The sequence below is a fragment of the Pungitius pungitius genome, chromosome 18, assembly GCF_949316345.1.
Source record: "Pungitius pungitius chromosome 18, fPunPun2.1, whole genome shotgun sequence".
Lineage (NCBI taxonomy): Eukaryota > Metazoa > Chordata > Actinopteri > Perciformes > Gasterosteidae > Pungitius > Pungitius pungitius.
In genome coordinates, this window is record NC_084917.1 from 4,322,653 (window position 1) to 4,349,576 (window position 26,924).

General features: G+C 47.2%; 1 protein-coding gene across 4 annotated transcripts in view; it reads right to left on the reverse strand.

The window, feature by feature from the left end:
• Positions 1-681: 681 nt before the first annotated feature.
• The window catches only part of arhgap24 (Rho GTPase activating protein 24), a 41,355-nt gene continuing 15,112 nt past the window's right edge, over positions 682-26,924 (reverse strand). The window contains exons 1-8 of one of the 4 annotated variants that reach the window (XM_037483857.2): positions 18,411-18,899; positions 9,077-9,199; positions 6,035-6,242; positions 5,136-5,268; positions 4,885-4,958; positions 4,675-4,796; positions 3,396-4,593; positions 682-3,215 (exon numbers count right to left, since the gene is read on the reverse strand). In XM_037483857.2, coding sequence (XP_037339754.2) covers positions 2,948-3,215; positions 3,396-4,593; positions 4,675-4,796; positions 4,885-4,958; positions 5,136-5,268; positions 6,035-6,242; positions 9,077-9,199; positions 18,411-18,432 — 2,148 coding nt within the window. In that variant the 5' untranslated portion in view covers positions 18,433-18,899 and the 3' untranslated portion in view covers positions 682-2,947. Of the gene's footprint in view, positions 3,216-3,395; positions 4,594-4,674; positions 4,797-4,884; positions 4,959-5,135; positions 5,269-6,034; positions 6,243-9,076; positions 9,200-11,075; positions 11,152-14,507; positions 14,623-18,410; positions 18,900-26,924 lie in introns of those variants that run through there. The other 3 variants (XM_037483856.2, XM_037483858.2, XM_037483853.2) reach the window with 3 other exon arrangements.

A 26,924-nucleotide genomic window follows, 5' to 3' on the forward strand; every position in this document is an offset into this window, starting at 1 on the left:
GTTTTTTTGTCGATTTCAAATGAACCAGCATTCGATACAAACTGTCTGTAAGGCTGAAAAGGGAAGATGTGAACTCGGCGGGTTATTTGAATCGCTTTTGTTTTCACATTTTTTCTTTCAACCCAAGATTTGGTGGGGTTGGTTGTAAGAATGATTGATGGAGAGTCGGTACAGTCACGTGTTTGGAAGTAGTTCATGTGTGTGTGTGTGTGTGTGTGTGTGTGTATTCACGTCCCGTCACATAAACCTTAGGAATTAGAAATGTGTCAACTGCTAATCCTGCTCCTCATTTTCTGTCACACGGGATTTCAAGTAATGTCTTCTAAATTCACGATTGAAATCCCTTCTCCGTCGGGCCGTTTATTTGCATTTGGAAAATGGCCACAACACGAATGCCGGTATCACAAGTTGGGATTCACCTTTTATCCAACTGTGTCAGCATAAAATCTTTGGATTCAGTACTCGAGACCCCCCCTCAATTAATTCATTTTTTTTCTTCCTTTCACGTCATATTGTATATAACAACAATCCAAGAATGCAATAAAAACGACATTGCACTCAGACAGGGAGGCAGGCTGCTGCAAGGTGTCTTTAAATGTGGAATCTCTACAGTAATGAAACCCTGTACAGCTCATCTGAATCAGGGGTATGTTGTTCTTTGATTCTTTTACAATTACCTTCTTCTCTTGTTTCTTTTACTCCGTGCTGTTTTAATGAAACATTCTTTGGAAATTGTCAGGTTGAAAAAAAAAAAGAGAAAATAAATTATATCTGTTTCACGCTGATCTCAAAGCTTCAGGCTGAAAGCGTTTCAAATAAAGTCAAAAACAAATGCAAAAGAAAAAGAAAAAAAATACTGAAAGCTGTTACTGTAAACACAACATTTTAAAGGAACTGTGTATGTAAAAAATAGTATATGTATGTGATTGAAAATAAACAAAATCTTTGATCTTGGACTTGTACAAATGGGTTTTTTTTTCCTGGAAAAAAAAGTGTGGATTCATATGTGGTTTTTTTTATACATAAAACATTTGTCCAAAAGGTCCCACCTAAACACACTAATTAGCCACTTCTCATCAGAATAAACAATAGTCGGCTGCACCGACCCTTCCCCCCCCATAATGTTCACGACGGAGGACTTTATTGTGATAGAGATCCATAGATTTGTTTGACATATTTACATATCTTTCCAGCTTGCTTGTGTGATCACGGTCAAAGTCAACAATGGTTTCACGTTCATCTGTTGCTTTGTAAAATGTGCATTAATAAACCAGACATTCATATTAGAAAACACTGAATTCTGCCTCTTCTCCACACCTGTTGAACGCAAAAAGTTACACTCCAAAAGTAAATAAAAAAACACGGAGACTTTTTTTTCAAATTCACAATCAGGTCTTTTGTATATCAAGTACGTCATGAAAATATTCCACTAGCCCACCAGTCCTCCTCTCCCTCCTGTGCCGTGTCCCCCGGTATGCTCCTCCTCCTGTGTTGAACTCACAGAACGAGGTGCCGCTGTCCGCTCGGCTTCTGCCCATTGTTATTTCCCGGGGGGGGCGGGGGGGGGGGCCTCCCCTGCCTCCCATCCTCTCTCTCCGTGTGCACATTCCAGATGTCCTGCATTGGCCAGCAGCAGGTTTTCAAACGGGACCCGGCAGCAGCTTTCTTTTGAGAGGAATCCAGCTCGGGGGGGGGGGGGGGGGGGCACTGATTCGTACCCATCAGCAAATCCACATGTGTGCCTTTGGCATTAAAGCTACATAAATACACTCATACTAAAGACTTCCAACAAACATGCGTTACAGACGTGTTGTACGCGTGGACTCAAGCGCCACCATGCACACGCACCTTGATGCTGTAATCTTATTTTTTTTTTATTCACAGTTATGAGTCGCACTAACACGACCGTGAGCTGGCGCTGTGTTACTGCGCGCTCGTGTGTTCTGTGCTATCGGAGGCTGAAAACCAATGAGGCAATGTGAGATTTTTTTTGTTTTGTTGAATAACGTAAATCTCGTAAGCTCAGAGGTAGAACGTGAAGTTTGTTTTCCCAAGAGCATTAAAAAAAAAAGAAGAAAAAAAAAGGGAGCTGCTACACATCTGTTAATAAAGAGCGGGTCAATTTGATGGCATTTCTTTTGAATTTGGAACAAACTCAAAAGAAGTTTTTTTCTGGTGTTTTGTGCCAACAAGCGATAAAAACATTCCTAAATCAGTACCAACTCAAGATTGCTTAATCTGCAATATGCGACAAACCACAGTGCGGACTAACGAGTAGCGTCTACGATCCTCTATGAAGAACGTACAGTGCAGGCTCTTCTTTTGGTCACGGGGTTAATCAAACAGCACAGAAGCACAGGCACATTTACAGGATATTTTCCAATTTAAATCGTACACATAATTGACCTTGACAGAACATTCAGTACCACCTCGCGGAGACTTAACAAACACGTAAGTGCAAGGAGAAATCTTAATATAAAATAATCACAACCTATTAACGTTGCTTAAATACAGAGAAACGTCTTATTACTATTCATTTCTTTTTTACATACATTTGTTTTTTTGGACAATGTTTCCCTCTACGTACATGAGCAAATACACAATAACTGAGAACAAGAAGATGTTTTTGGTTACATTTGCAAATGATGATATGAAGGCGTTTTGCACGGTCTAAATGCGTTTTCGTGTTTTTGCCGAGCACTACATTTTTTCGTCCTGCACGGCTCGGTGAATTAAAGCAAACTAAAAAATAGTGACTTGTGTCATCACAGTCGATGGTGAGCTTTAAATAATGCCGTATTTACAGATGTCCGTCGGGCATCACTCCAGGTGATGTCTGCATGTACACAGGGTGCCTTCAATCAAAACTTGCCTTCAACCTCTACGACACAACTTCCCGACCTCCCACCTCACGCTAGCACACCCCCCCCCCTCCCTCTCCTTTCCTTCACTGTATCCAGATGCTGTTGTTGCGGTCCGGTCGGCGGGGGTCGGCGGCGGCGGCAGGGTTGCCAGCCGCCGTGAGGTCACTGAACGTGGAGAAGAACTGCTCCATCTCCTTCTGCAGCATCCCGTTCCGCCGCTCGGCGTCGTCCTTGGCGCGCTCGGCGTTGCGCAGCTTGATCTCCGCCATGGTGTACTTCTTCCTCTCCTGGTCCATCTCCTCGTGGAGGCCCGCCATCTCCGTTTCCAGGTCCAGGTTACGCTGCTCCAAGCTGCTCCGGGTCGGGAAACACAAAGACACACAATGGCTCACCTGACTCATTTATTTCAGAAACATTCTGGTGCCTGCTCAATTATTACCTCATACAAGACAATTAAAAGCATTAAAACTCATCTCGTCTGTGCACTGTAACATGAAGAGAGCACCTTGGTCGACAGCACACAGGCCTCACCTCTTTATCCGGGCCTCGTACTCCGTCTTCTGCTTGTGCATCTCCTGCTTGAGGCTGGCCACCAGGCTGTGCAGCGCGCGGTGGCTGCCGGCGCCGTTGCCCGCGGCGCCGCCACCACCACCGTCGCTGTCGTTGCTGCTGCTGCTGCTGGTCCCCTGGCTGCTCCGCCCTCCTCCGCCTGCGCCTCCGCTCCCTCCCCGGCCCCCCGGCTCTCCGCAGCCGCCGGGCGGGGCCCGCTCGTTGTCCCGCGCCTGTCCGGGCCCGTCCGGGTCTTCGTAGTGGCCTCCGTAGAAGTCCTGCTCGGGGCAGGTGGTGGTGGAGGAGCGGCAGGAGGTGGAGTTGTCGGGAAGAGAGATCTCGCAGGAGGAGGTGGACCAGGTGGCGCTGTCCACGCTCTGCTTGTCCTCGTGGCCGCTGCTGAGACACGTGATGGCGGCGTGGTGCTGCTGCTGCTGCTGCAGGTTCTGATGGTTCAACTGGACGTTGTCGTACGTCGACAGGCGGTTCTGGTTGGACGTTTGGTCCCCGCGGGGGCGGTCGCGCGCCTTGCCGTTCTCGCGCAGCGTCACGCAGCCGTTCGGCGCCCAGAGGCCGTTGCGGCCCGTGACCCCGTCGGTGCCGGAGACGCCCGTGCGCGCCCCTCCGGTCCCGTTCCCCCCGGGGCAGCTTCCGCTCGCCGCGCCGCCGGTGCCCATTTTCGTGCCGGAGCCTTTGAGCGCCCCCGCGCGCCGCACGGGCAGGCCCCTGGCGCCGGTCGGGGGCGGGCTCTTCTCCTGGCCGGGGTCGGAGGAGGGCGAGGAGCTGAAGGAGCCGTTGGTCACGATGCCGCTGCCTTTGCCGAACGCCGGGTTCTTCTTGATGGTCAGCGGTGGACTGCGGGCGGCGTCGAACAGCCATTCGACGCCGCCGCAGGGGCTCGCTGATCGCGGCGAGCCGCCGTTGTCCACGGGCCGGCGGTGCGAGGGCGACTCGGGCGGCGCCTCCCACGCGCACTGCCTCACCGCCGGCGCGTTGTTGTTCTCGGCGTTTTGAGACAGCGCGGCGCTGACGGAGGCGGCGGCTTGGCGGCGCCGCAGCTCCACGTTGTTGTTGTTGACGAGCTCGAGGGCCGCGGGGGGGCCGCCGTCCTCGCCGGGAGGGAAGAGCGCGTCGTGGCGGCCGATCAAAACCGCCATGAGCTGCTGCACCAGAACGGCGCCTGGCGACGAGAGACCACAGTGTTTCCCCCTCAGCGAAGGCCGCAGCCCAAATCAGACACCCGCCCGGCGAGGATACGCACCTTCCATCATGGCGACCGGGTCCTCGACCTTCGGCCTCAGGATGTTCGGCCCGAAGACCGTGGCCAAGTTTTGGACGCTCATTTTATTCACTCCCGAATATGACTGCACTTCATCGAGAAATCTGGCAAAACCACAAAAAAATTAATCAAAATCTACTTTTCACTGTTCGGTGATGGTCAGAATGTTTTAATCTATGAGTCTGTCAGTACCTGCAGATATACTTGAGGAGGTTGAAGTTCACTGGAGGTAAATTGTTCACAAGCTGTTGCAACTCCTGCAAACCCTGCAGATGATGCAGATGCCAGTTCTTTGATATCAAATACAACAGTTAAAGAGTATGGATGCACAGCAGCGAGAGACCAGCTTTAAACCTCGGGGAGCAGAACTTTGGATGATTTATGTGAGGTAAAAGGTATTGGAAAAAGAGAGAAAAAAAAACTCCTCGAGTGCTCTTTCTCACCATTTCATCATCTTTGCCGAGGAGCTTGGTGCAGGCCAGAAAGTCGTCGTACTTGTGGAAGGGGACGACCGGCTCCGGCAGCTCCCTGAGATACAGCTTCAGTAGGGAGGCGACTGTGTGCACGTCCGTGTTACTGCGCAGCAACAACAGTAACACACACACACACACACACATGGAACGTTAATGAGGTTATTCAGCATCATGGGTACATGGCATTGAGGGAAATCACAAATCATACGATTGCTACTTGGATCTGTGAATCAAGGGTGGAGTTTTAAAGGAGTATTTTGACATTTTGGGAATAATGCCTATTCATTTACAACTACTCGAAAAACATACCACTCTTATCTGGTTATGAAATATGAGACTACAGCCAAGTCATTGCACACAGAACAAGAAAGAAATATCAACCAACGGAACCTCAGTAGCTCACTTATTATTTAGTCATATTTGTTTGTTTAATCAATACAAAACCCAGTGTTTTACAGCATGTGTCAAACTATCCCCTGGCCTGTGGCCTGATCTAAAGGCCTCAAGGACACGGCACTCTAATGAGATGATATTTGGGCTCACTGAAGAAAACTTTATGAGGGAGAATCAGCGAACTAAGGAAAGCAAACAGGTCATAGGTCACGAAGGTTAGACGGCTAACAAGGAAAGCCACAGAGGGGACAACGACGGGGCGGCCGAACGGCTCAAAGGCACTAATGAGCCAACCCGGCAGCAGGAGAGGAAGGTGGGGGGGGGGGGGGTTCAAAGAAATCAATAAGGTGGAGATCAGACATTGGACTGAGGAGGGTGTAGGTTTTGCCGCGACGTCCGTGGCATTTTCCATCAATCATGTGAGGTGCAGCACAGGTTTTCGAGGCGACACAGAGGGACGCTTACTGTTTCCTTACCAGTCGAAAGAGGGTTTTTCCCCACAGTCAAAAGCATCCTGCAGCTCTTTGACCAGGTTGGCCTGTCCGGGCAGCCTGAACAGACCCTCCTCCCTGAGGCCCCACTGCCGGATGAAGTCGGCACACTGCTCTACCAGCATCGGGGCCAACTTGCTCCCAAACCTGCGCTCATAGCGCACGGTTTCCTCCAACTTCTGGCCGAAAATCCCTGAAAAAAACAAGACATTGCGACATTGATGAATGGCAATGCACAGTATCCGTGTTGTGCTGTTTTCATGATTTTTTTTTTACTTTAATGGAAATCAGGGTGCAGTGAGTGAGGTCATCACATCAAAGACACAGAGCTTTAATAATGTCTTTAACACAGACATGTACAATGTGTTTTTCCTCTCAATCAGGGCATAATTTAAAATTATTATTAAAATGACAGTTTAAAATCCTATTTTATATCCTTAACTTTATCTTTAACTTTCCCAAAGATGAAACAGCATTCTTCAAAGAATGAGAAACCTACAGCCTTGCGTCTGCAGCTTAAGGCACATCAAAGGGAGCCGTTAAATTGATTGAAAAAAAAAAATTCTGATAAGACTGGCTAGACAGTCCAAGCAGAAAATATGTACACCCCCCCGAAGCCTTCGTCTGATGATCAAATCTCTGACTCTCTGAGTACCTCTCGCCCTTTGACTGAGGGAGTCCCTGCAAAAAAAAGAAAAAAGAGGAGACTGATTTCCATTTTTCTCCCGGAGAAACACCAGAGCGGATTAAGGCTGGGAGATTTGGATCTGCATTCTTTTCCGGTTTCCAGAGACCGACAGAGGCTACTCGCACACATGCACACACACACACACACACACACACGTGGTACGACAAGGTACCGCGCGGCGCCATTCTCACTGCACGTGCTTTCGACAAATATTCTGTTTATTTTGCAGAAAAAATATGTTGTCCCGCACTCACCCTCTTGAGCTTTTGATAAGAACACACACACTCGAGGGGACAAAGGACGGCGTCAGTTTAAGCAGAAGAAGAAACCAAAACGATGCAGAAATAACAGAGATGCATCAGTTTGACTGCAGGTGATTCTCATTTTCTTCGCTTTGGGAACTTTTCCACTTCAAATCTTTACAGCAACACAAATCAGACAAACATGTATATGGTCACCGATTCCAAACAAGCATTTGAAGCTGTGTATCCGCTTCCCAAATTTTGGATTGAGTAAAAAAACTAAAAAGTCAAGCTCCACCGGAGGAAAGAAAGATGAAAATCCCCACGTGTCCAAAAGAGCATCAAAGAGTAAGAGAGGAAAAAGTGATGGATGAAAATGAGGTCATCCCTCCAGACGTTCTGGTCATGAGTCTGGGAATGTTTTGCCTGGGTCACATGTTAACTGTGTGTGTGTGTGTGTGTGTGTGTGTGTGTGGAGCGATTGTGAACATTGTGCACGTGTGTTTGTATGTGTGTTCCCTGGAATGACAGCGACATCTCCACTCTGCAACCACCCAGCGGGTTTCTTCAACAGCAAAACAGGCTGCACACACACACGCACACACACACACACACACACACACACACACACACACACACACACACACACACACACACACACACACACGCACACGCACACAGGAGAGGGAGAGAGGACCAAACATAACTCAAAGTAAGATGTTTCCCTTTCTGGCGCTTGACCCTTCTTCTTCTGTGGTGTGGGGGATAAATGTTCCTAAAACATGCAACATTTTATCCATTTTAACGCCTTGCTGGTCTCTGCTAAATACTCTTGGAGATGTAGAAAAGTGAAACAAAACAGCTGCAACAGAGTGCAGATTACACTCAAAAAGTCACGAACCGCCAGAAGCTGTGATCCACAAACAGGAGGCAGGAAAACATCCCCTTTGAGAATATTTCGGTGTTGTGTTGTCAGCTGAAATGACAAATCAAAGAGTCTCCCATATGAGCTCTCGAGAACATGGCCGGAAAAGTGTTTTAGCTTTTCTTTAGAAAAGTATCAATCCAACAAAAAAGAAAATCTTTACAAATTAACAATTGGTAATTACCATGAAATAAGTATCCAAAGATCCAGATGGAGAGGCCACAGCTGCACATCACTCCAGACTGTCTCTTGTCCCACTTTTTCTGCGAGCCGGGCCAGAAATTAATTCAACATCACAGCAAGTGTTCGGCTCGACGTGACAGCAAACTTTTGAGGGCCCCCCCCCCCCGAGCTCTTCCAGCTCCGTGGATCAAACACAGGCTCCCGTTTGTAATCACACCTCAGGGGCGCCCCGGCCCGGCCAATCAGGGCTCACTTACTCTCTTGCTGCGACTGCAAAATGAGAGGGAGCCTGGAATATGTGTGTGTGCTCCCTGTGTGTGTGTGTGTGTGTGTGTGTGTGAAAGTCCGGCTCCGCACCCAACACGGAGCCACCGTTTCTGGTGGCATCTCTGACAAATGGCACGTCGACTGCAATGCACATCAAGCCCGCTGCACTGAAAACAGACGGGGGGCGGGGGGGGGGGGGGGGTCCCATGGAGCCACCGGGCTCAAATGCTGCGCCGCTCAAACACAATGTGGTACAGTGTCAGCCAGTAGAGTCAATAACAGGAATTAGGGAGGGGGAGGGGGGGGGGGGCTCAGTAATCACCGCACTGATCCCACGGCAACAATGACGCCATCGTGCACTTCAGCCACGAATCACGGCGCACCTGATGATTTTTGACACACGCCGTGTGGACTGCAAAGGGAAAAGAGGAGTGCGGCCTGCTGCCACTGGGGGTCTGGAAACATGCTGGTTTTAGATGCAACTTTGATACAGGGAAAAATATGCGACTTAGGAAAGAAAAAGTAAAGCCTTTTTAAAATCGGTTACATGGAACTTTCTGCTAAATCCGGCCTCTATTACGCACCCACGGATAGATGTAGGTTTCACCATTATCGTTTAATTCCTTAGTTGAATGGATTTTCTGCCGTATGAAGGACTACAGCCACGTATCCTTCCACCAGCATGGCTACTGGGTACGCTAAAAGCTAAAAAGCACACTGACCTCCACCAAAAGGTGCCCAGATGACCCTGCGGATTGTCTTCACCCAATCCTCCATGTCATTCTGGGTGCTGGCCATAAGAAGGTAGGTCTCATGGTTGGCTGTCATCCGCTCTCTGTCTCCCCCTGAAGTAAAAAAAAAGAAACATATGTGATCACCACGTCCTGTAGATAGAAGCCAACATCTTGGAAGAGAGAGCGATCAAGATGAATGTGACATGCTGAACGTTAAAATCTGCTTATAATCAATCTCTGAAGGTGGAATGTTCTGCACAGCGTCATCATAATCATAATCAAGTGAACAAGAGGACATTGTTGAATGCAAGATGACTCCACACTACAGAGGAGAAGGGAGAACATTTCAACATTTCCAGATGATGACTAATGTTTAATGATGTAAGTTAAATGGTATAACTGTCTTGGACAGAAAGGGGAATATTAGATGAATCGTTAACTACTCCATACTACTAAGAGCCATACAATACCATTTTCCCCCCAAACATTCTATTAATCACACGGGGAAAAACCTTTAGAAATTAGAATTTTTTTGAAATTGAACTCTTTCAATATGGAAATGAGGCTTTATCTAGTGGTAACTAAACCACTGATGTAAGCACACTTAAATGTGTAATTTGCAATTCAAAACCTTTACCTTTAGCGTCTGACGTCGTAATAACCTGACTGACTCCAAAACTCCGACTTGATTTTGGGCACCTTCTTGACTGCAGCCCGCAGCAATAAATCAGTAGTAAAGTTTATATCTCAGCGGTCCCGATTCCACTTGTGGGTGACGCCCTGGAGCACGACTGCTGTCATGTGACACCGGACAGATTGGACCGATCGGGGGTCCGGGCCGGCTTCACATAACCAATCTGGTTGTGGCCGTTGCTATGACAACCTGACCATTCACACTGCTCCTCCTCAACCCTGTTGGCATCAATCAAACAAGGACGAGAGGCATTTCACAGGGATGCACCTGCTCTATTATGGGAAGAGACGAGCTGTTAAGAGACAAATGCTGTGTCACTCCACCGTTGAATTATTCATCGCTTTGACCACCAGGGATCCTCCTCCATTGATTTTCTTCCCGGTTTGAGATCTGCGTGTTGCATATGAACTGTTTTTATAGTCTGCTACCACACAACATGACACTTTACCAATGTGAAGACCCGGTGACTTTAGAGGATGCTAAACATGATACGTGAGCTGTTTTCTGATGCAGACCAATGCAAATAGTCCCATGAAAGGTTTTTAAATCATCAGAATGTTGTTGCGTTGTTTAAATGGGTTGTTACTAACAGTAATTAACAAACACATCTGCAGGTTTGAGCTTTAAGACTGACAACAGTAGTTCCAGATGTGAACGAGCTCCAAAGAAGCAAAAGAATCCAGAAGCCCTTTGAATTGTCAGCATTTTAATGGAGCCCCACTTTATATGGTATTGATGCTGTGTCAGTCCTAACGAGATGTCATTAGGGCAGCAAACCTAATGCTCCCCTGTCCCACTTAAAATAGACTTGTTTTTGAGATCTTATAGACAAGCCATTGAGAACATTTCCAGGAGATTGATGGAAAAAAATCCACAGCTGTAATTAAAGCAGCAGCAATTAACACGTATGAATCTGTCATTTGTTTAAATAACAGCAACTAAATCATTTTCTGTTCAGGTTACAGAAAGTCAGGTCAGATTACGGAATGTTTAATAAAGCAGATGCAGATATCCCTGCAGCGAGCACACGCACCACTCCTCCATTCATAGAGTGCGCGCACTAACGGGGGGGTTTGCGTGAACATGCACGCACCAACTCTCACACTGTACAGGAGGTTCTGAAGTTCTGACCCACAGCGCTTTGCCTTCCTGCTTCGCTTACAGTGCCACTATTATCACAGCTCGCGCGCGGCAGAAGCACCTCGATCGCGCCTGTCAATCACATGCGAGTCTTTTCGATCTCGGCGCTTCGGGACCTTTGAACCTTCCACAAACGAGTCAGCTTCGGCTCACCTTCTCACGCGCGCGGATCACACCGACAGTGACACGGCATCCATCGCCTCCTCAGCCTGCGACGCGCAACTGATTTTTTTTTCTCACACCCCCCCCCCCCCCTCCTCCCTCCTCCCTCCTCCCTCCTCCCTTCCCCGGGAGCCAATTGTTGAATGTGCGAAACGCAGCTTCCGATCGACCGGCCAAGGCGCGGCCCCGTCGCTCTCCGGGTGCGCGCTTCACGTTCACGCCAACGAGCCCAACACAAACCAATCGGCTGATCAAAAATAGTGGAAGATATCGACGTGTTGGTGTGTCAACTGTGTGTGTGTGTGTGTTTGTGTGTGTGTGTGTGAGTGAGTGAGAGAGAGAGAGAGAGACACACACACACACACACAGAGACAGAGACAGGGAGAGAGAGAGAGAGAGAGAGAGAGAGAGAGAGAGAGACGCGCCAAGCTTTTTTAAGGATCTGAAATAATTGTGTCCAAAGAGGTCGTCCCTAAAAAAAATGAATGACTTGGATTAAAATAATCGGGTCACTGTTGTTTTTCGTTACTCAAACTAGAGTAGCCTAAATTCAGCTGTAGATTGATGAATCATATTTTCTGTAAGTTGTGGGGTTGTAGGACACAGTTGTGTTTGGCTACCGGGGCAACATGCCATAGGTATATCACCAGCTACCACTATGATGCGTTCAAGTGATTCTGACAGTTTACTAACGTGTAATCAATTAAGGAAGCCTTCTGTCTATTACACTATACACACAACCTCAGGCTTTCAAATGGTCATGTGCTGATCACTGAGGTGGATCAGACGGACTCCACAGAGACACCAATCTGTCACATTCGGCCGGTCTGGCACACAAAAGAACATTTGCATGAATTGTCACGCAAAGCGACTGTGACCCCCCCCCCCCCCCCCCCCCCCCCCGGTACCGCTGTGAGGGCTTTTGGTCCACATTGTAAACTCCTTTTCTGTTTCCTTCACTTGCATCGAGAGGCAGCGGCTGTGAAGCTATTAAACAAGCGTGGCTATTACAACATACTCCTGCCCCCCCCCCCCCCACCCCCCAACATTTCCTGTTGATGCTCAACATTCTTCCACAGTGGCTGGATTGTCCAACTTGTTTATAAAGACGAGGAGATGTTTGAAACGTACTCATCACGTGGACAATTTCTTTGACAAACGCTTCTAAACCTGCAAGAGAGCTGTTTATCAGATCTCTTCACGATGTCTTTTTTGTTGTTGCCAATGTACACATTTTTGGCACTTTACCTGATGTTATTGGTATGAATATTGATTTCATCGCTTTTACACATCACAGAAACAACAACCATCGGGAGCAGCAGTGCGATGGGAAGCCATTCTTAAGCGGTTTGTCTAGTTTATGGTGAGTGAGTTGTCTTTTTAAACCTGTTTTGTGCCCAAGAGCTTAATGTATCCACCAAGTTTACAGGAAAAGGACAAAAGTAGCAGCTTTAATAACTGAATCATCCATTTTTGAAAGACACGGGTGCCACCAACATATGAAAAGTGGGTCCATTGCAAACTTGCTTTCAATTTTCACTATAAATGTTCCTGTTGTTCCTTTATTTTTTCACTAGAGTGCTGTATTGTTTGGAAACGTATTCATGGCCTAATCCTAAACACACACACACACACACACACACACACATCATTCACAGATAACGGTGTCTCCTGATGTCAGACCAGTCGATCAATGATTTGTCTGCGTGGGTAAAATCACCATCAGATAAACGGGTAGTCAGAAAACAATTAGGTCGCGTCGCTGTGACGGATTAGCTTTCTGAGGGACGTTGGTCAACAGAAGCAGAAAGAAAAGAGAATATAGGTTTAAAAAAAAAAAAAAAGTCATCTTGTTTCCTGTCGGTAGAAGTGACTGGAGGCCCCCCTTTGACAGATTCTCTTTGACTGCGCTGATGCTGCCTTCAGGCATTTTTCTCCAGCACACAGTTCTAAAAAACTAAAAAAAACTAAAATCCTCTCTTCTTAAATGAGACCAACCCCAGCAGGGGTTTTACTGCGGGAGACGGTTGAGGATCTTTTACTTAAAGCCCAACTTTACCTGAAGAGACAACAGCGACAGCTGTCACCATTCCCCTGATCCCCCCCCCCTCCCCCACTCCCCCACTTCAGCACACTGCTCCAAACTTTTATAGAACTGTTTTAACCTTGAGACTCACTTGTGAAAATAGTTTAGGAAAAGAGAAAGCGATGCATGACTTTCTGTTCACACCTCTCTCCTGCCGACGTGCCGACTTAGTACAAAAAAAACTTTACATGATTTCAAATGATCTCTAATTTCTCCATTATTCACAGCCGTGTCGTAATGACGTGATCCAAGATGGCTCCCGAAGCCAAACGACTGTTGGTTTCAGCTTTGACCACCAATAAGAGGCCGAACCCCGGCAGCAGACTATAGTCTGTAACTAATGGCTCAAAAACAGGTGGGAGACAACAAAGGATCTCACTGTGCTGGGATTGCTCACAAATACCTGGGGCCCCCGAAGTGTATCTCTGACCTGCACCTCTGTGAGGAAGTCCCGTAAAACCTTGATGGCATATTGCAGAATAAATGGTTACATTAAAAAAAAAAAAATTGTACAGATAATGGTTTTTTAAACATCCACTGCCCTCGTCTTCCAGCGCCAGACCTTTCACAAACTGGACCTGGACAGAGAGGCGAATGAGCACATTTTGCAAGTATCTTGTGATTAACCTCATGTCCACCTTCTTTTACAAGGGCCTGACAGGACAAATGGTCGGTTTCTTTTCCATTTTGGCAGGCGTTGCACAAAATAAGAGTGTGTATAAATCACCTTAAAAAATATTCAGTATCCACAAAAAGGCAGAAAACATTTTGTGAGAGACTTTTGTGGAAAATGACCCTTTCCAGACTGTGACTGTGCTGCGTGCCAAGCGGAGGAAGCAGCTGCTGCTGCTGCTGGCCCAGAAAACAATGCAAACACAGTAATAACCTTGTTTACCTTTAAACGACAAAAATACGCCACAATTCTCCTAGTGTGTGTGTGTGTGTGTGTGTGTGTGTGCGCGCAGAGGGAGATTACATGACCTCATCCCTGTCTGCACTCTCTTGTCTGCGGGAGTCTTCTCGTTTGCATGCATGCAGGGGCAAGTTGAGATTCAATATTGTGTCTAATGATAGTCTTCTCAGAAGTCCACACATCGCAAACAGAGCAAGAAGCCACTCTCTCTCCGAAATCATCACGAGGAAACCAACAAACTAGTCTTCTTTTTTTTCCACCTCAGTCTTCTTTCGTTCATGAGCAATATCCCGTCCCGATGATCCGACCCCCGGCCCAAGATGTGATGTGTTTTTTAAAAAAAAAAGCCCCCATTGTGCTTCGGTAGAGAGAGAGAAGCCTTCCAGCAGGCCCCAGAACAGTCAAAGGACACACTCATTGTTACCTTGATGCGAGGGTCGTAAATCACAGGAGCCGTACTGGGGTGAACTGTGAACCATCTCCATGTCTCCTCTCCACGCCACACGGGCCTGCCTCTAGCCATCCAGTTTGAAAAAAAGGCCGCACCCCCCCCCCCCCCCCTCCTCCTCCCCCCTCCCGGGTTTACTTGAGGACTCGGGTTCCTGACGGAGGAGCCCTTGCTCAGAGTGAGTGAGTGAATGAGTGAGCACAGCTGAGAGGGTGTGAAAGAGAAAGGGAGGGGATAGGGAGGTTTGAAGAGGGGGTTGGGGAGCACACTCACACACACACACACACACACCCACACAGACAAACACACACTCATACACTCACATACCTCTCTTAAGAACTGTAATGGTAACAATAGGCAGAGCTCTGTGAAGGCTTAGGTTTAAACACGCCACCGGTTTGACCCCATCGAGCAAACACAGGACGCCTCATTCACACGCCGCTGTGAACGCCATCACCCGCAAACTGTTTAGAGCACAAAGATGCCACAATATTGGCTTTTTTTTTGCATGTGGTAGTAAGAGAGAAATGCTATTTCAATACTTCTGTCATTGCTACTATCAATTTGTTTTAGTGTAATATTCAACTCTTGAATGAAGTAAATTCAATTCATAGATTCATCTGTCAAACAATTGATGAAGCCAATGAACCTCATTAGCTAATTAATCAACTTGTTCATCGACAAGAAATTTGTTTGGCTAAAATTTCCAAACATGTTTTGCCTTGGAATCTATTTGAGTTTTAACAGAGTTTTTGACTCTCAAAAGAACGACGGGATGAATTACATTGACGAGAAAAACTAAAACTAACATCTCCTTTTACAAGGATGTAAAAAATGTTCAAATTGACACCAAATGTAAATGCATTAGTCACGCTGGTGTATAGCTCCTCCCTCTCTCTCTCTAAGGGGTGTCCCCCTTCCACCTGACCCCCCTGTGAGGTATCGATGGCTAATTCTCTCCCCGGTGTCACGGTGGTCCTCGCCCGTCCATCGGCATGACCTGAAGGCAGACACCACGACATTAGACGTTGTCTGGTGGAGGACAAAGAGTCCAAAGAGTCACTGTGGCTCTCCATTACCATCTGATGCTGAACGCGGAACAAAGGGAATGGACGGGGGGGGGGGTCAAAGGGTACAAGGGCTGTTTGGCTCTACTGTCCCTCTGCAGGCGCCCGTGGGGAGGAAGGCAATCAAAAATGGAGAATAATGTTCACATCAACTCTAAATTCTCTGTATTCTTCGGTGCTGAAAGGCAAACGCGATACCTGTTGAGTGAGCGGGGTTTCAATGCGTTGTCCTGAAGACAGACGGGGGGGACAGGGGGGGGGAGACGTGGTGGGTGAGTCCACAGACGGCCTCCTGTCTGATTTCATGCCGACTACATAAAGAGTGTGTGTCCGTGTGTCCACCGCCGCCTGCACAACTGCAGCGCTTGTGTCGCCACATGAACCAACACAGATGTGACAGATAGAAAATGAGGACTTTTATTTTATTCCATTTCACAACATTTTATGTCCATCCTTAGTGTTTTTTGACTTCCCATTTGAACTCAAACGAGATAAGAAGACAATACATCGTGTCTACTATGATCCCAAGACCTCTCTAAGCTCACGGTCCTCTTTCAAGGACCTTTTGTTCGCCCTGCGTGTTCTCTGGGACCCAAAAACAGCCGATTTTTGTTTGTCCAATATCCAAATTTGTCAGTGCAAAGGGTTCCTGCAGCTTAATGACTAATGGAAAAAGACGCCAGACGAGCTTCCTGGCGCTGCAGGAAGGGACTGAACCTCCAAGCGAACCCGACCAGAGAGCAAACATGTGGTGGACTTGACTAAGTACCTGTTGCTCGGCCCGCTAATACCCGCTAATATCACCTTTCAGCGCTGCCGGGGGCTCCGGGGCGGACGCACACCTGCACTCCCCGAAGCTAAAATTGATAGGTTGAGTCAGCCTGGCCTCGGGGGGAAACCGTTTGAACCTTTCAGACGGGGTTATTGGAGCCCGACTTCTGGTTCGTCGTGAGAACCAAAGAGAACCCGGCAGGATCAAAAAGGGGCGGAACCAGATAACTTCAGTCTGGCTGGATTTGCCGATGCCAAAGACCTTTGACAAGAGACAAATGCTTATTTTGATTTAAATTCACCCAAAGGAATTCCAAGACGACCTCACACTGGTCGTGTGTCACGGGAAGCATTAATCAACATTTTCATTGGCTCCATTGCTTCGGTGGGACTCCAGGGCCCGTCGGAGGGTGGGGGATTTAGTGTTGACGGAGAGCGGATAGACATTCATCACTCAATCCCCCCCCCCCGTCATGCTGTGTCTCTCCCCAGTGACCGAGAGGCGTCACTGTGCGAGAACCACGCGCTTCCGCCTCCGTCCGCCTTGTTTTCTCTGACAAAGCTGCAGCCGGGGAGAGCCCTGTCGGCCTGAAAGGGGCTGCAGTGCAGGCAGAGGGGGGGGGGGGGGGGGGGGAGAAGATTGGCGGTGATCTAAGAGAAATGCTGATGTGGAGTTTGAGGCTCTTTGTGTGCTGCTGAACTGCGAGCTGACGCTGTCGGCGGTCAGTTCTCTCAACTCGGAGCCGTGCTTGTGCAGATCCAGCAGATGGTTATAATTCCCTCAATTAATGAATGAATGCATTTTCTGTTCAATTATTGTATCAACTCTGCCCTTTGTGATCACCCCCATGCGACCCTGTGAACACAGCAGATCCCTCCAACACTGTAGTCAAACATCCGAACTGAATGTCATCGGAATAACAGCGAGGTTACTTTTATCCTCAGTTATCACTTCCCAACAGGCAAGAAATGAAACGTGTTCTCAATCCAACCAGCGGCCGCCATGCTTTCCCTCAAAAGCGAAACCGCTTCTTTCCTCTGCGCCTGCACAAAGGATTTTTATAATCATCATTCACAGTATTTCTTCTTTCTCCCATTGTTGCCTCAGATGTTTGCCTGAGAACTTCTTTGCCACAAAAGGTCTTAGAGGCAGCCTGGGTCCCATGAATTCACAAAGCGCGTTCGGGTTATCGGCCTCAAGCCGTGAAAACCGCTTCCAGCTTTGAGAATGTATTTTTGCTGAACATCATTTTCTTTTTGCTCTCTGGCAAGATTTTCTTTTTTTAAAGCGACACATCTGGCACAACCACGCCTTGTTGCTATTTAACTGCTTTTAAGAACTCAGTTATACCAAATGGCTCAATCCCATTCTCATTATTTCAGTGAAGTCATTGCTTAATACTTAATAGTGTGCACTGCAATTGCTAAACGTTGTATTTAGGTGTTTTTTTCTGCAAAATTTGGAGAATAAGTGATCTGATTCAATAAAAAAAAATCTGAAATAAACTACAGGGTGATTCATTAATTAATAGATATGTCCATCCTCTCAAACTTCAAGATATCATTGCATAGGAAATGACACATTTGGATAAAGAAATCCCTCTCGGGTGTCTCAGAGCAGGTCTGCAAATGTTGGTGTTGTATACAAATAAAAGCAACCTGCAGTGTTGTGACCCCGCCAGCAAAAAAGCAGGAATGCAAGCATCATAAATTGGTCATCTGATATCACAGCTGCAATGAATGCAAGTTATCTGCTGACATGATGGATGGACTGCATAAGGGAAAGACACTTTCTCAATGAGAACAGAGAGTCATTTGCAAAACTGCGATATCTCTGGAGTGGATAAGTAAAGCCGCCCCGAGGACTCCTGTCACCTCCTCTCACCTCCTCTCACCTCCTCTTCCAGTCGGAACTGAAACTAATAACACCGCAAAGTCTAATAATACCCCCCCCCCCTAACCCCCCTTCCCGCCGTCATTCTAAACCAGATGCAAACGTGTCACTATTCCTTTACTGTTACGTAGAGAGAGAGAGACAGACCTGGGTTGGAGTTAAGATCCATGGGGTGCAGAGGAAGACGCGCCCCCTCCTCAGCCGCAGGTTGAGGGAGCAAATGCCACGCTGTCGCTGCTCACCTACGGACCCCCGGTGCCACTTCTTCATCTGTTCTCGCTCGCGGGGGGCACAGATAAATTTAGCTCCTTCTGTTCCTGCTCAAACCCCCACCTACCTCTCTCTCTCTCCCCCTCTCCGCTGTCCCTTTGACTCTCGCTTTCCTCTTCGCAACTAGGACTCTTTCGCCCGAAACTTCATTCCGCCCCGAGTCACCGGGGCGCACCGACCAGCCGGGACTCACTCCATGGGAGGGGGGGTTGGGGGGGGAGAGGTCAGGCCCGGAAGGCGAGTCCGTCCGACCTCTCTGGGAAGCACGCGTGCTCCTCTCAAGAGGAGCCAAGGAAGCAGCGCGGGGAGCACATTCCTCCCGAGTCGCACGACAGAAGAAGAAGGGAGCAGCCGGGAGGGGGAAAAAAAGAAGAAGAAGAAGAAGAAAAAAACGAGTGAGACGGGGCGAGCCGCAGGCACGATGGTTTCTGCAGGAAGGGAGAGGGGGGGTTGGCTGTGTCGTAAATCAAGCAGCCCTCCCCAAAGTGTGTGTGTGTGGGGGGGGGGGACCTGTAAATCTGGTGAACGAGGAGCTGGCACCGGGCCAAATGACTCATCTGCAGCGCTCTATAAATACAGCCGTGCGAGGTCGACGAGGCCGCTGCTACCGGTGGCCAACAAGGGGGGGGGGGGCGCTGGGGTTTCTCCTTGTTGGAGGGAAACGTCTTTAATGGCCTCCTTATCGTGTTTTTTTTATTTTATTTTTTTAATCTCACCCAGACACGAAGGCTGGAAAACCGCACATCGTTGGGCCCACATCAGATGGCCCCCGAGCGCCACTCCCCCGAACCGGAGCCGGACCCGGAGCGCGACCAGAACACGGGGCCGACCCGCTACTCGTCGGGGCTCTCAGAGGGAGCGCGTAGCCGGGAGACTTCCAAATATTTATCCACTCAGTAATCACTTCACATAAAACCATTGGCTCAAGCCAGACGTAGTGTAGTAGCACAGCTAGGGGGGGGGGGGGGCCTCGCTAGGATCAGGTTGAGCTGATAGTTGGGAAGCGAGGCTTGTGGACAGGGGGCCAGACACTGACCCCCTTAACAGGGCTGTTATGTAAGCACCCCGAGCCTCCTGTTGCATCTCTCTCTCTCTCTCTCTGGTCTGAGACGTGGGCCTTTTCCTGCAGGCCTCAGTGCATTTCCTCCGGAGGTCTTTCCCCTCATGCATGACTCGCGCACACGGAAATAATAACGCGCAAGGGAGGAAGAAGCCGGGGGCCCGGAGAATTCTCCCCCTGGGGGAGGGCAGATGAGAATGAGGCGGATGTTCCCAACTAAAACCAACACACGCAGCTTATTGTTCAGACATCCCCGACTCCCCGACCTCCTCGTTTTTGTCACGTATCGCTTTTGAATCATCCGGCATTTAAAAAACAAAACAAGAGTCTGGGTGCGATACGAAGAACGTTTGTCATGTGTGAACAATTCCAAAGTTGCGTTATCTTCAAAATGCCTTTCTTCGTTGCCAGAGTCTCTCGCACTATTTCTTCTCCTTCACAGCTCACGTCCAAAACCACTCGTTTACCATCTTTTCATTGCACTGCACAATATGAGAAGGCAACGTTAGACACCCACTCGTCCTACACGTGGTGCTCTCGTGGTGTTGTTGTTGTTGCAGCTGTCTTTTTGCATTCAGTGTTTGATCAATCGTGGCTCCATGAAAAATGGGCGTCACCGTTCACCCTGGAGTGTGAGTCATCACCAGTGCACTGTGTTGTTACAGAGACACATCGCATAATATCTGAATTCGCCTTCCTCCTGCAGAATAATGCCTTTACATATTGTGAATGTGCAAAACAGGGGGAAACATAAGGGTGGAGCATCGTTTCTTGAAGGATTGTTCAATATTTTGGGAAATGATTCGCTGTCTTGCTTCAAAAAAAAGCTGCTGGAAAGAAAGCAAATATTTCATAACACATTTCAAAAATCTGTGACAGGGTCAAAAAAGGAGGGTCGCGTCTTCTTTGAGAACGAGCGGGCGTCTGAATTGTGACATTTAAATCCATTTGACAGTCAGCCAGTTTTTTTTTTCCTCCAGCACTTTGTGACAATCTTTTCACAAGAAAGACATTGTCTGTGTTCGGTTTGAGGAGACAATCCCCAAAATGTGTTGAATGTGTTTTCTAACCATCCCAGCAGCCAAAGAAATGTTCTCACACTCTCATTTTCCTGCTTTTTCCTCCTGAAATAAAGGACGTGTCCGCATGTTGTTTCTTTTTCAAATTGCCGCTGCCACCTTTGAACTTTCCCCCCTAATTTGAATCACAGCAATTTCTGGTCTCCGCAAAGTCCCAAAGAGCAACGTCCCGTACTTTGCCTCCCGGGACACGGAATGGTTTTCCGGAACGTAAAAATCGTCCTCAGTAACCTCTGCTATCAGCAAACAACTGCACATTCTTCAGCAACGAGGCAGCAGCAGCTTGGCTTTTATGGAAATAGCCATAAACCAAAAAACTGTAAACAGAAAAGCTAAAAAAAAAAAGAAAAGAAAAAGACCAGATGGTAGAGAAAGATGAGAAGTGAAAAACAAGTCCTGAGGGGGGGGGGACATGTGTGTAACTAAAGACTAAAGCCCATCGCCGTCATATCCTCCTGGTGGAGCTTTATGAAAAAAAGGATTTGCCTTTCCTCACCTGAGAACAAAAACAATATTTCACAGAATAATGGCGAACTTTGACCTGTTAACACTTTGTAGAAAGGTTATTTCTCTCACTCCCTAACCCGCCAGCACATTGACATCCACGATGTCGCACCCGAGATTGGTCCTCTGCAACGCTGGGTGCCCTCCATCATAAATCCCCATATCAAGACAACAACAACAACAACAACCCTTGGGATGTGACTCTCCAGATGAAGAGTCAGTTGTGCTTCTCCAGCGTGGTCATTTTTTTTGCCAGTAAATCACTATTTTCCCTCTTAATGCATTCCTCCATACTGCTGCTTTAATCCTGCTGGATTTATGGTGCATTAGAAGCCGTGGGGGCTCCGTGCATCCAATTGCTAATTAAATCAATACATCAAACTGGAAGCTGCTTTCTTGTTCGTGCCCTGTGTGCCAGATTAATTTGATCAAACCCGTGTGTAGATTAATGTACATTCGGTCAATAGCGTGAAGTGGGTGTAGGAACTGGAGAAGAACTTTTATATCATGGAGCTTTTTGAATAAGGGGAGTTCCTTACAGCTCAGTAGCTGGGCCTCCATTTTAATTTAATTATAACATATTTGATTATTCTCTTTGATTTTTTTTTTTGTCGGATAATAACATGAATCAAATTGCTTTTGAAATCGATGTGCTCGTCTAAGTTTGTAAATTGTAGATGCACTGCCAGCCCTCTCTCCTTCAAATCTACTCTACGTGAACGATGCCAGTATTTGATTGTTTTAAGTAAATGTACCAGATCCGTACAGCGGCTGGGAGTTCATTTTATACCATTATATCTCATGTCACTTAAAAAGCTGAGTTTTTACATTGCCTAGCGTCTCTTTTAAACACTTTCTACATGCCTTTGAACACAATATGTAAATAACTTGAATGCATACATGGATGAATACACAAGCAAGAATTAGAAGTATACAACTGTGTGAGCAAAACAGTTGCTTCCCTCAAAATAAAGCCCGAGGCTGCTGTCGGATCGAAAAGAGTCCAAAGGTATTTCAGGCTCTGCATGAACACCAGTTAATGTGTGCACAGTGGAGTTCCACATGACATCATTCAACCACAGTTAAAGCTGCACCAGTGGTCAGTTAATGGTTGTTCGGACAGAAGGGCATGCAGGTGGGGGGCGGCGGCAGTTGTCCATGCCTAATGAGACACGGGGCCTATTTGAAAACCCCTGCATACGTCCCGGCGGTGACGCGTCAGCGCCACAGATTAATATGCCTTCTCAATTACTCCACTGGGGGGGTGTGCTTAACCGATGCCTGAACGGTTTTACTCCCAGCCTGCCATTTAATAAAGAACAAGTGGAATGACTATCAGGTCCCTTTTCAATCGTTAATTCATCCATCAATCTTCCCGTCATCAACTTAAGACGCTTAAAGTCGACGTGGCGACCCGCGAGTAGCTTCTGGCTCCCCTCATAATGACCAGTACAGTGGTCCGTGGTCTCATAATTGCGCTTCTGTCTTCACCCTCTAATAGGAATCATTCAGTTGTTACTTTTCAATTAGGAGTCTGCCTGCTGAGGTTCAGAGACAAGATTCACGTTACTGTGGTGAAGCACATCCCAAGACTGATCCCACGACAGCTGGTTGTCAGCTTTTTTGCTCAGATTAAATAAGAAGGGGCTCCAAAAAGCCCTTCTGTGCATGTGTGAGTCTGATTTACTCACACTCTATATAACCTGCCATGACATCATATTTACAGTGGGATTATCATGAATGGATCCCGAGGGTCAAATGGTGTGGATTAGGAATTCACCTCAGTGACATGTGACACTCATAAGTTACTGCAGAGGTCACCAAGAGGACGACCTTTGAATACCCATCAGACAAACATGTTACTACGGTGACGGAGGATTAACCATGGACACGCCAAATGAAAAATAATTAAAGATAAATACCACCAAGATACAACCAAGATGCTTTCTGCAGATGGCAAAGTAATGATATGACCAATTGAAAAAAAAATCTCACAAAAATGCAATCCCAAAGTGCACAAAGTAGCTCTTTATAGTATAAGCTTAATATAAGCAAATGCATTGATATTATACAAAGCATTTGCTAATGCAATAATTCAACTATGCTATTTAACTCACATAAACTCACTCATGAAATGTAGTGCATCGCTTGCGTGACATCGTCTGAAAACGTATTTCATGGACAGGGTTAGATGAAAGGATTATGCACAGTGCTGCAATGCCTTTCAACACCACACGAAGGCGCCATCACCTTAATTTAGAAACACTCAGTTCAGCGAGGCATCGACTCACATCAGGACGTGGAAACGCTTGGACGTCACTTTACTTTGTGCAATAACCTGAAGCCAACCGTGATCTTTGTTACCGCTCCACTCCTCAGGTATGTGTCGTGGACACATGTGCGTCATGTAAACAACATTCCAGCTGGAGGCCGCCCGCCTGCACCACGGCGGCGTGACCCCTGGGGGGGGGGGGGGGGGGGCTCTCATGAAGGAAGGGGAATGAACGCGCGGAAGAAAGCAAATTCGCCATAATTCAGCAGCAGTGTGACTTCCCACCGTGGCCTGACCCGCCACTCGAGCCCGGGTACCAAGAGACAAACTGAGAGAGACAGAGAGGGTGAGGGGGAGGCAGCGGGAGACACACACTCAACTCTGCAGCCTTGTGTTTATTAGAGCTTGGGGATGCAGGAGCACGCTGTTTCTCCATTAAAAACACAGCGGGACGTGTTTCCTGTGTTGATTCTTGTTTTATAGGATTACAATAATGAATCATTTTTGGAACCAGGGCGAGTGACATTTAGTGCAGCTTTAAAAGGAAAACTGATGGCGGGTCTGCCATCTTTTGAGACTGCACCTTGACTAAAACACTAACAAATTGTAGCTTACAATCACCATCTATAACACGTTGTGAAACGGCTCATTTGACGAAAATTGCACTTTCTTGTTTCTTGTTCTTCTGAGTTTGTTTTGCTCACTCATTCTATTTGCAATCCCATAAACCGGATTGTGTCACTCGGCCGTACTCAGAGCGTACATTCTTGGGGGGGGGGGGGGTCACCAACATCAGATAACGCGGCGTACTGATCGTGAGCAGCAGGATGTTCTGATGTGTATTTCCGATATACGAACTGAGATAAATTCAGTTTGTATTTGGTCAGCGCTGCGTGTGCACGAGACACACACTCTTAAGGAGGTACTTGTTCTGTGCTCCCTTCAGGAAGCAGCAGTAATAGTTTGCTGGTTGCAGCCATGAACTTTTCCTGAACAGTGTGATGTGTGAACTAAACGTTTAACGCCAGGAACAGAAATGTTGACGGCTGTATTCGGTCGATGTTGTTGTTGTTGTTGTTGTTCCTCCTCTCCTGAGCTCAGGCCCCCGTGTGCTTGCACATGTTGCAGCGTGTTTGTGTGATGGAGGAACTGTACCAGTGCTTTAGAAAAAAGAAGAAAAAAAAAGCCCCATTGTGTCCGTACCTGTGTGTCTCAGTCGGCCCGGTGACTGGTGCGAATAAAGACATAACTATGATCCCAGTCTAAATATTGTCAGCCATGTGGTGACTGGGCTTCTCTTCCTTGTGTGATTCTTTCCCGCAGGTCCAACACACACCATCCAGATGTGGACCAGCACTGTGTTGCACGACCTCGTTGTTCTCTCTCTCTCTCTCTCTCTCTCTCGCTGTTTTTTCTGAAGCCTTGTCAAGCGTTTTCCAGTCGCCGAGCAAATGAGTAAAACAAATACAGAGTTGCGTGTTGGATGTGAGGTCACAGCCCCCCCCCCCCCCCCCCCCCACCCAGCACTCTGCTGGAAGACAAGGAGCATCTCTGTACAACTCCGACTTCCACCCCACTTCCCCCACCCCCCCTCATCACGTCCCGTCTGCCAGAGACTGTCCCCCCCCTCCCCGTGTGTTGTGTTCAAGCCCCTTTTAGACCAGTGGAATATGTGCGCGTTGTGTTTTCCTCTCATTTGCTCCGCCCTGCTTCTCTGAGGCCTCTTTATTTGCCGTCCCGCAAAAACAAGACGTGCTCTTGGTGTTTTTTTTGTTGTTGTTGTTTTTTTTCCGTGTGCTACGAGGGCGTAGCGCATGTGGCCGAGCGGCGCAGGGCACTTCAGCAGCATTAGTGGCGTTTTAGAGAAGCCCTCTTTGAGTCTGTTGGGTCCTGGGTTTAGCGAGGCCCCTTGTAGTGAACATGCTGGTAATCACGTTTGGGTCTGAATGAGTCATTGAACAGCGTTTAAGCCGTAAGCCTTTTAACAAGCCGGGGCCTTTTGATGGTTAGAAGAAGAACGTTCACAACAGACGTGGTGGCCAGCGGAGCGAAGTGGGAGCAGATCATAGCTCTAAATAGAGCGCGTGTACTTGAAATACACACCAGTGCCAGGAAGAGATTTGGAAAAATGTGACATTTTGGGGACTGTAGCTTTTTATATATGTCCGCAATATTTCTTTGAAGTGATACTAAGTAGCAAACAAATCAATCTTCACGGCCTTACTTGTGTAGCGTCTTGTTGCTAAAGTTAGCTAATATTAGAACGCTTATTGCAAGATATAGATGTCGGTCTGCTGACCCAGCTACTGTGTTGACTAGTTGGGGTTGAGGATGAGTGGTTATCACCTCTCTGGTTGTGTAACTGTTCTTTCACATCTGAATACATACAATGTAAAAATATCCACCGTTAACTATAATTCTGATTTTTTTTCCAGATCAAAATAACCTTACTAAATAGGAAGTAACCTGTGTCTCTACATTTTAGAGCGTTTTGTTAAAAAAAACAGAAGAATAAAAAGGAATGAAGAAGGACAAAGTAATGCAAATGCCCCTCATAATGAAAGCCTCATCGATCGAGGCTAGACTTTGGTATAAAAAAAGAAAACTTGAGATATGATGGATAATATGGTGTTTTATCATCAACTATAACTTAAGTCACATAATATGATGATGACATCAGGAGCTTTTACATCTTCCGCCCCAAACTAAAGACACACCTCTTCAGACTATACCTCGACTAACAAAATGTAGCACTACAATTGTACTTATAAAGGCTCTTTAGCAATATCCTACACAGGTGACCAGGACCCTCCAACACATGACAGCCTTTGAGGCAGCTGGGAGCAGCACGCCGTTGAAATGATGTTTGTTTTGGTGAAGTCAACACTGACTGAAATGTAAAAGCTGCCATTTAAAAGACGCCCTGGATGGAAAACAAACGCAGATGTGACCGCATAACCAAATGATATCTGTTCATATGCTTTATGTGTTACGGCACATACGGTCACACCTGCAAAGAGGGGAAATGAAACCGAGACTGGGAGGGGGGGGGGGCACAATGGGTCCCTGGTGCATCTGCTTCATTCTTTAGTTTGGTGTTTGGAAGTCTTACTTCCACAAAGGTTGATTTGCATGGAAATAGGACTAATGTCAGCAGCACTTCATGCCCTGCAGATAAAAGTGTGTTTTCTGGATGTTACAGCTTCATGGATCTCCCTCAAGTAATATTAAGGGTGGAATTATGCACCACAGATCCATTTCTTTTATAGACCTCCGCACCGTAGCTGCAATGGTTAAATAAAAAATAACATTTTACAACTTGTTTATTTGTACAAATGGCACTGTGTGTTTCATCAGCTGTCAGAATGTCTTCCTGCTCCTGGTTTTCTCTGCAAGATGATGAAATAGAATCAAACTACTCATATGTAAATGCAATTAACAGCAACAGCAACAAACAAAAACACTGTGACTTGAGA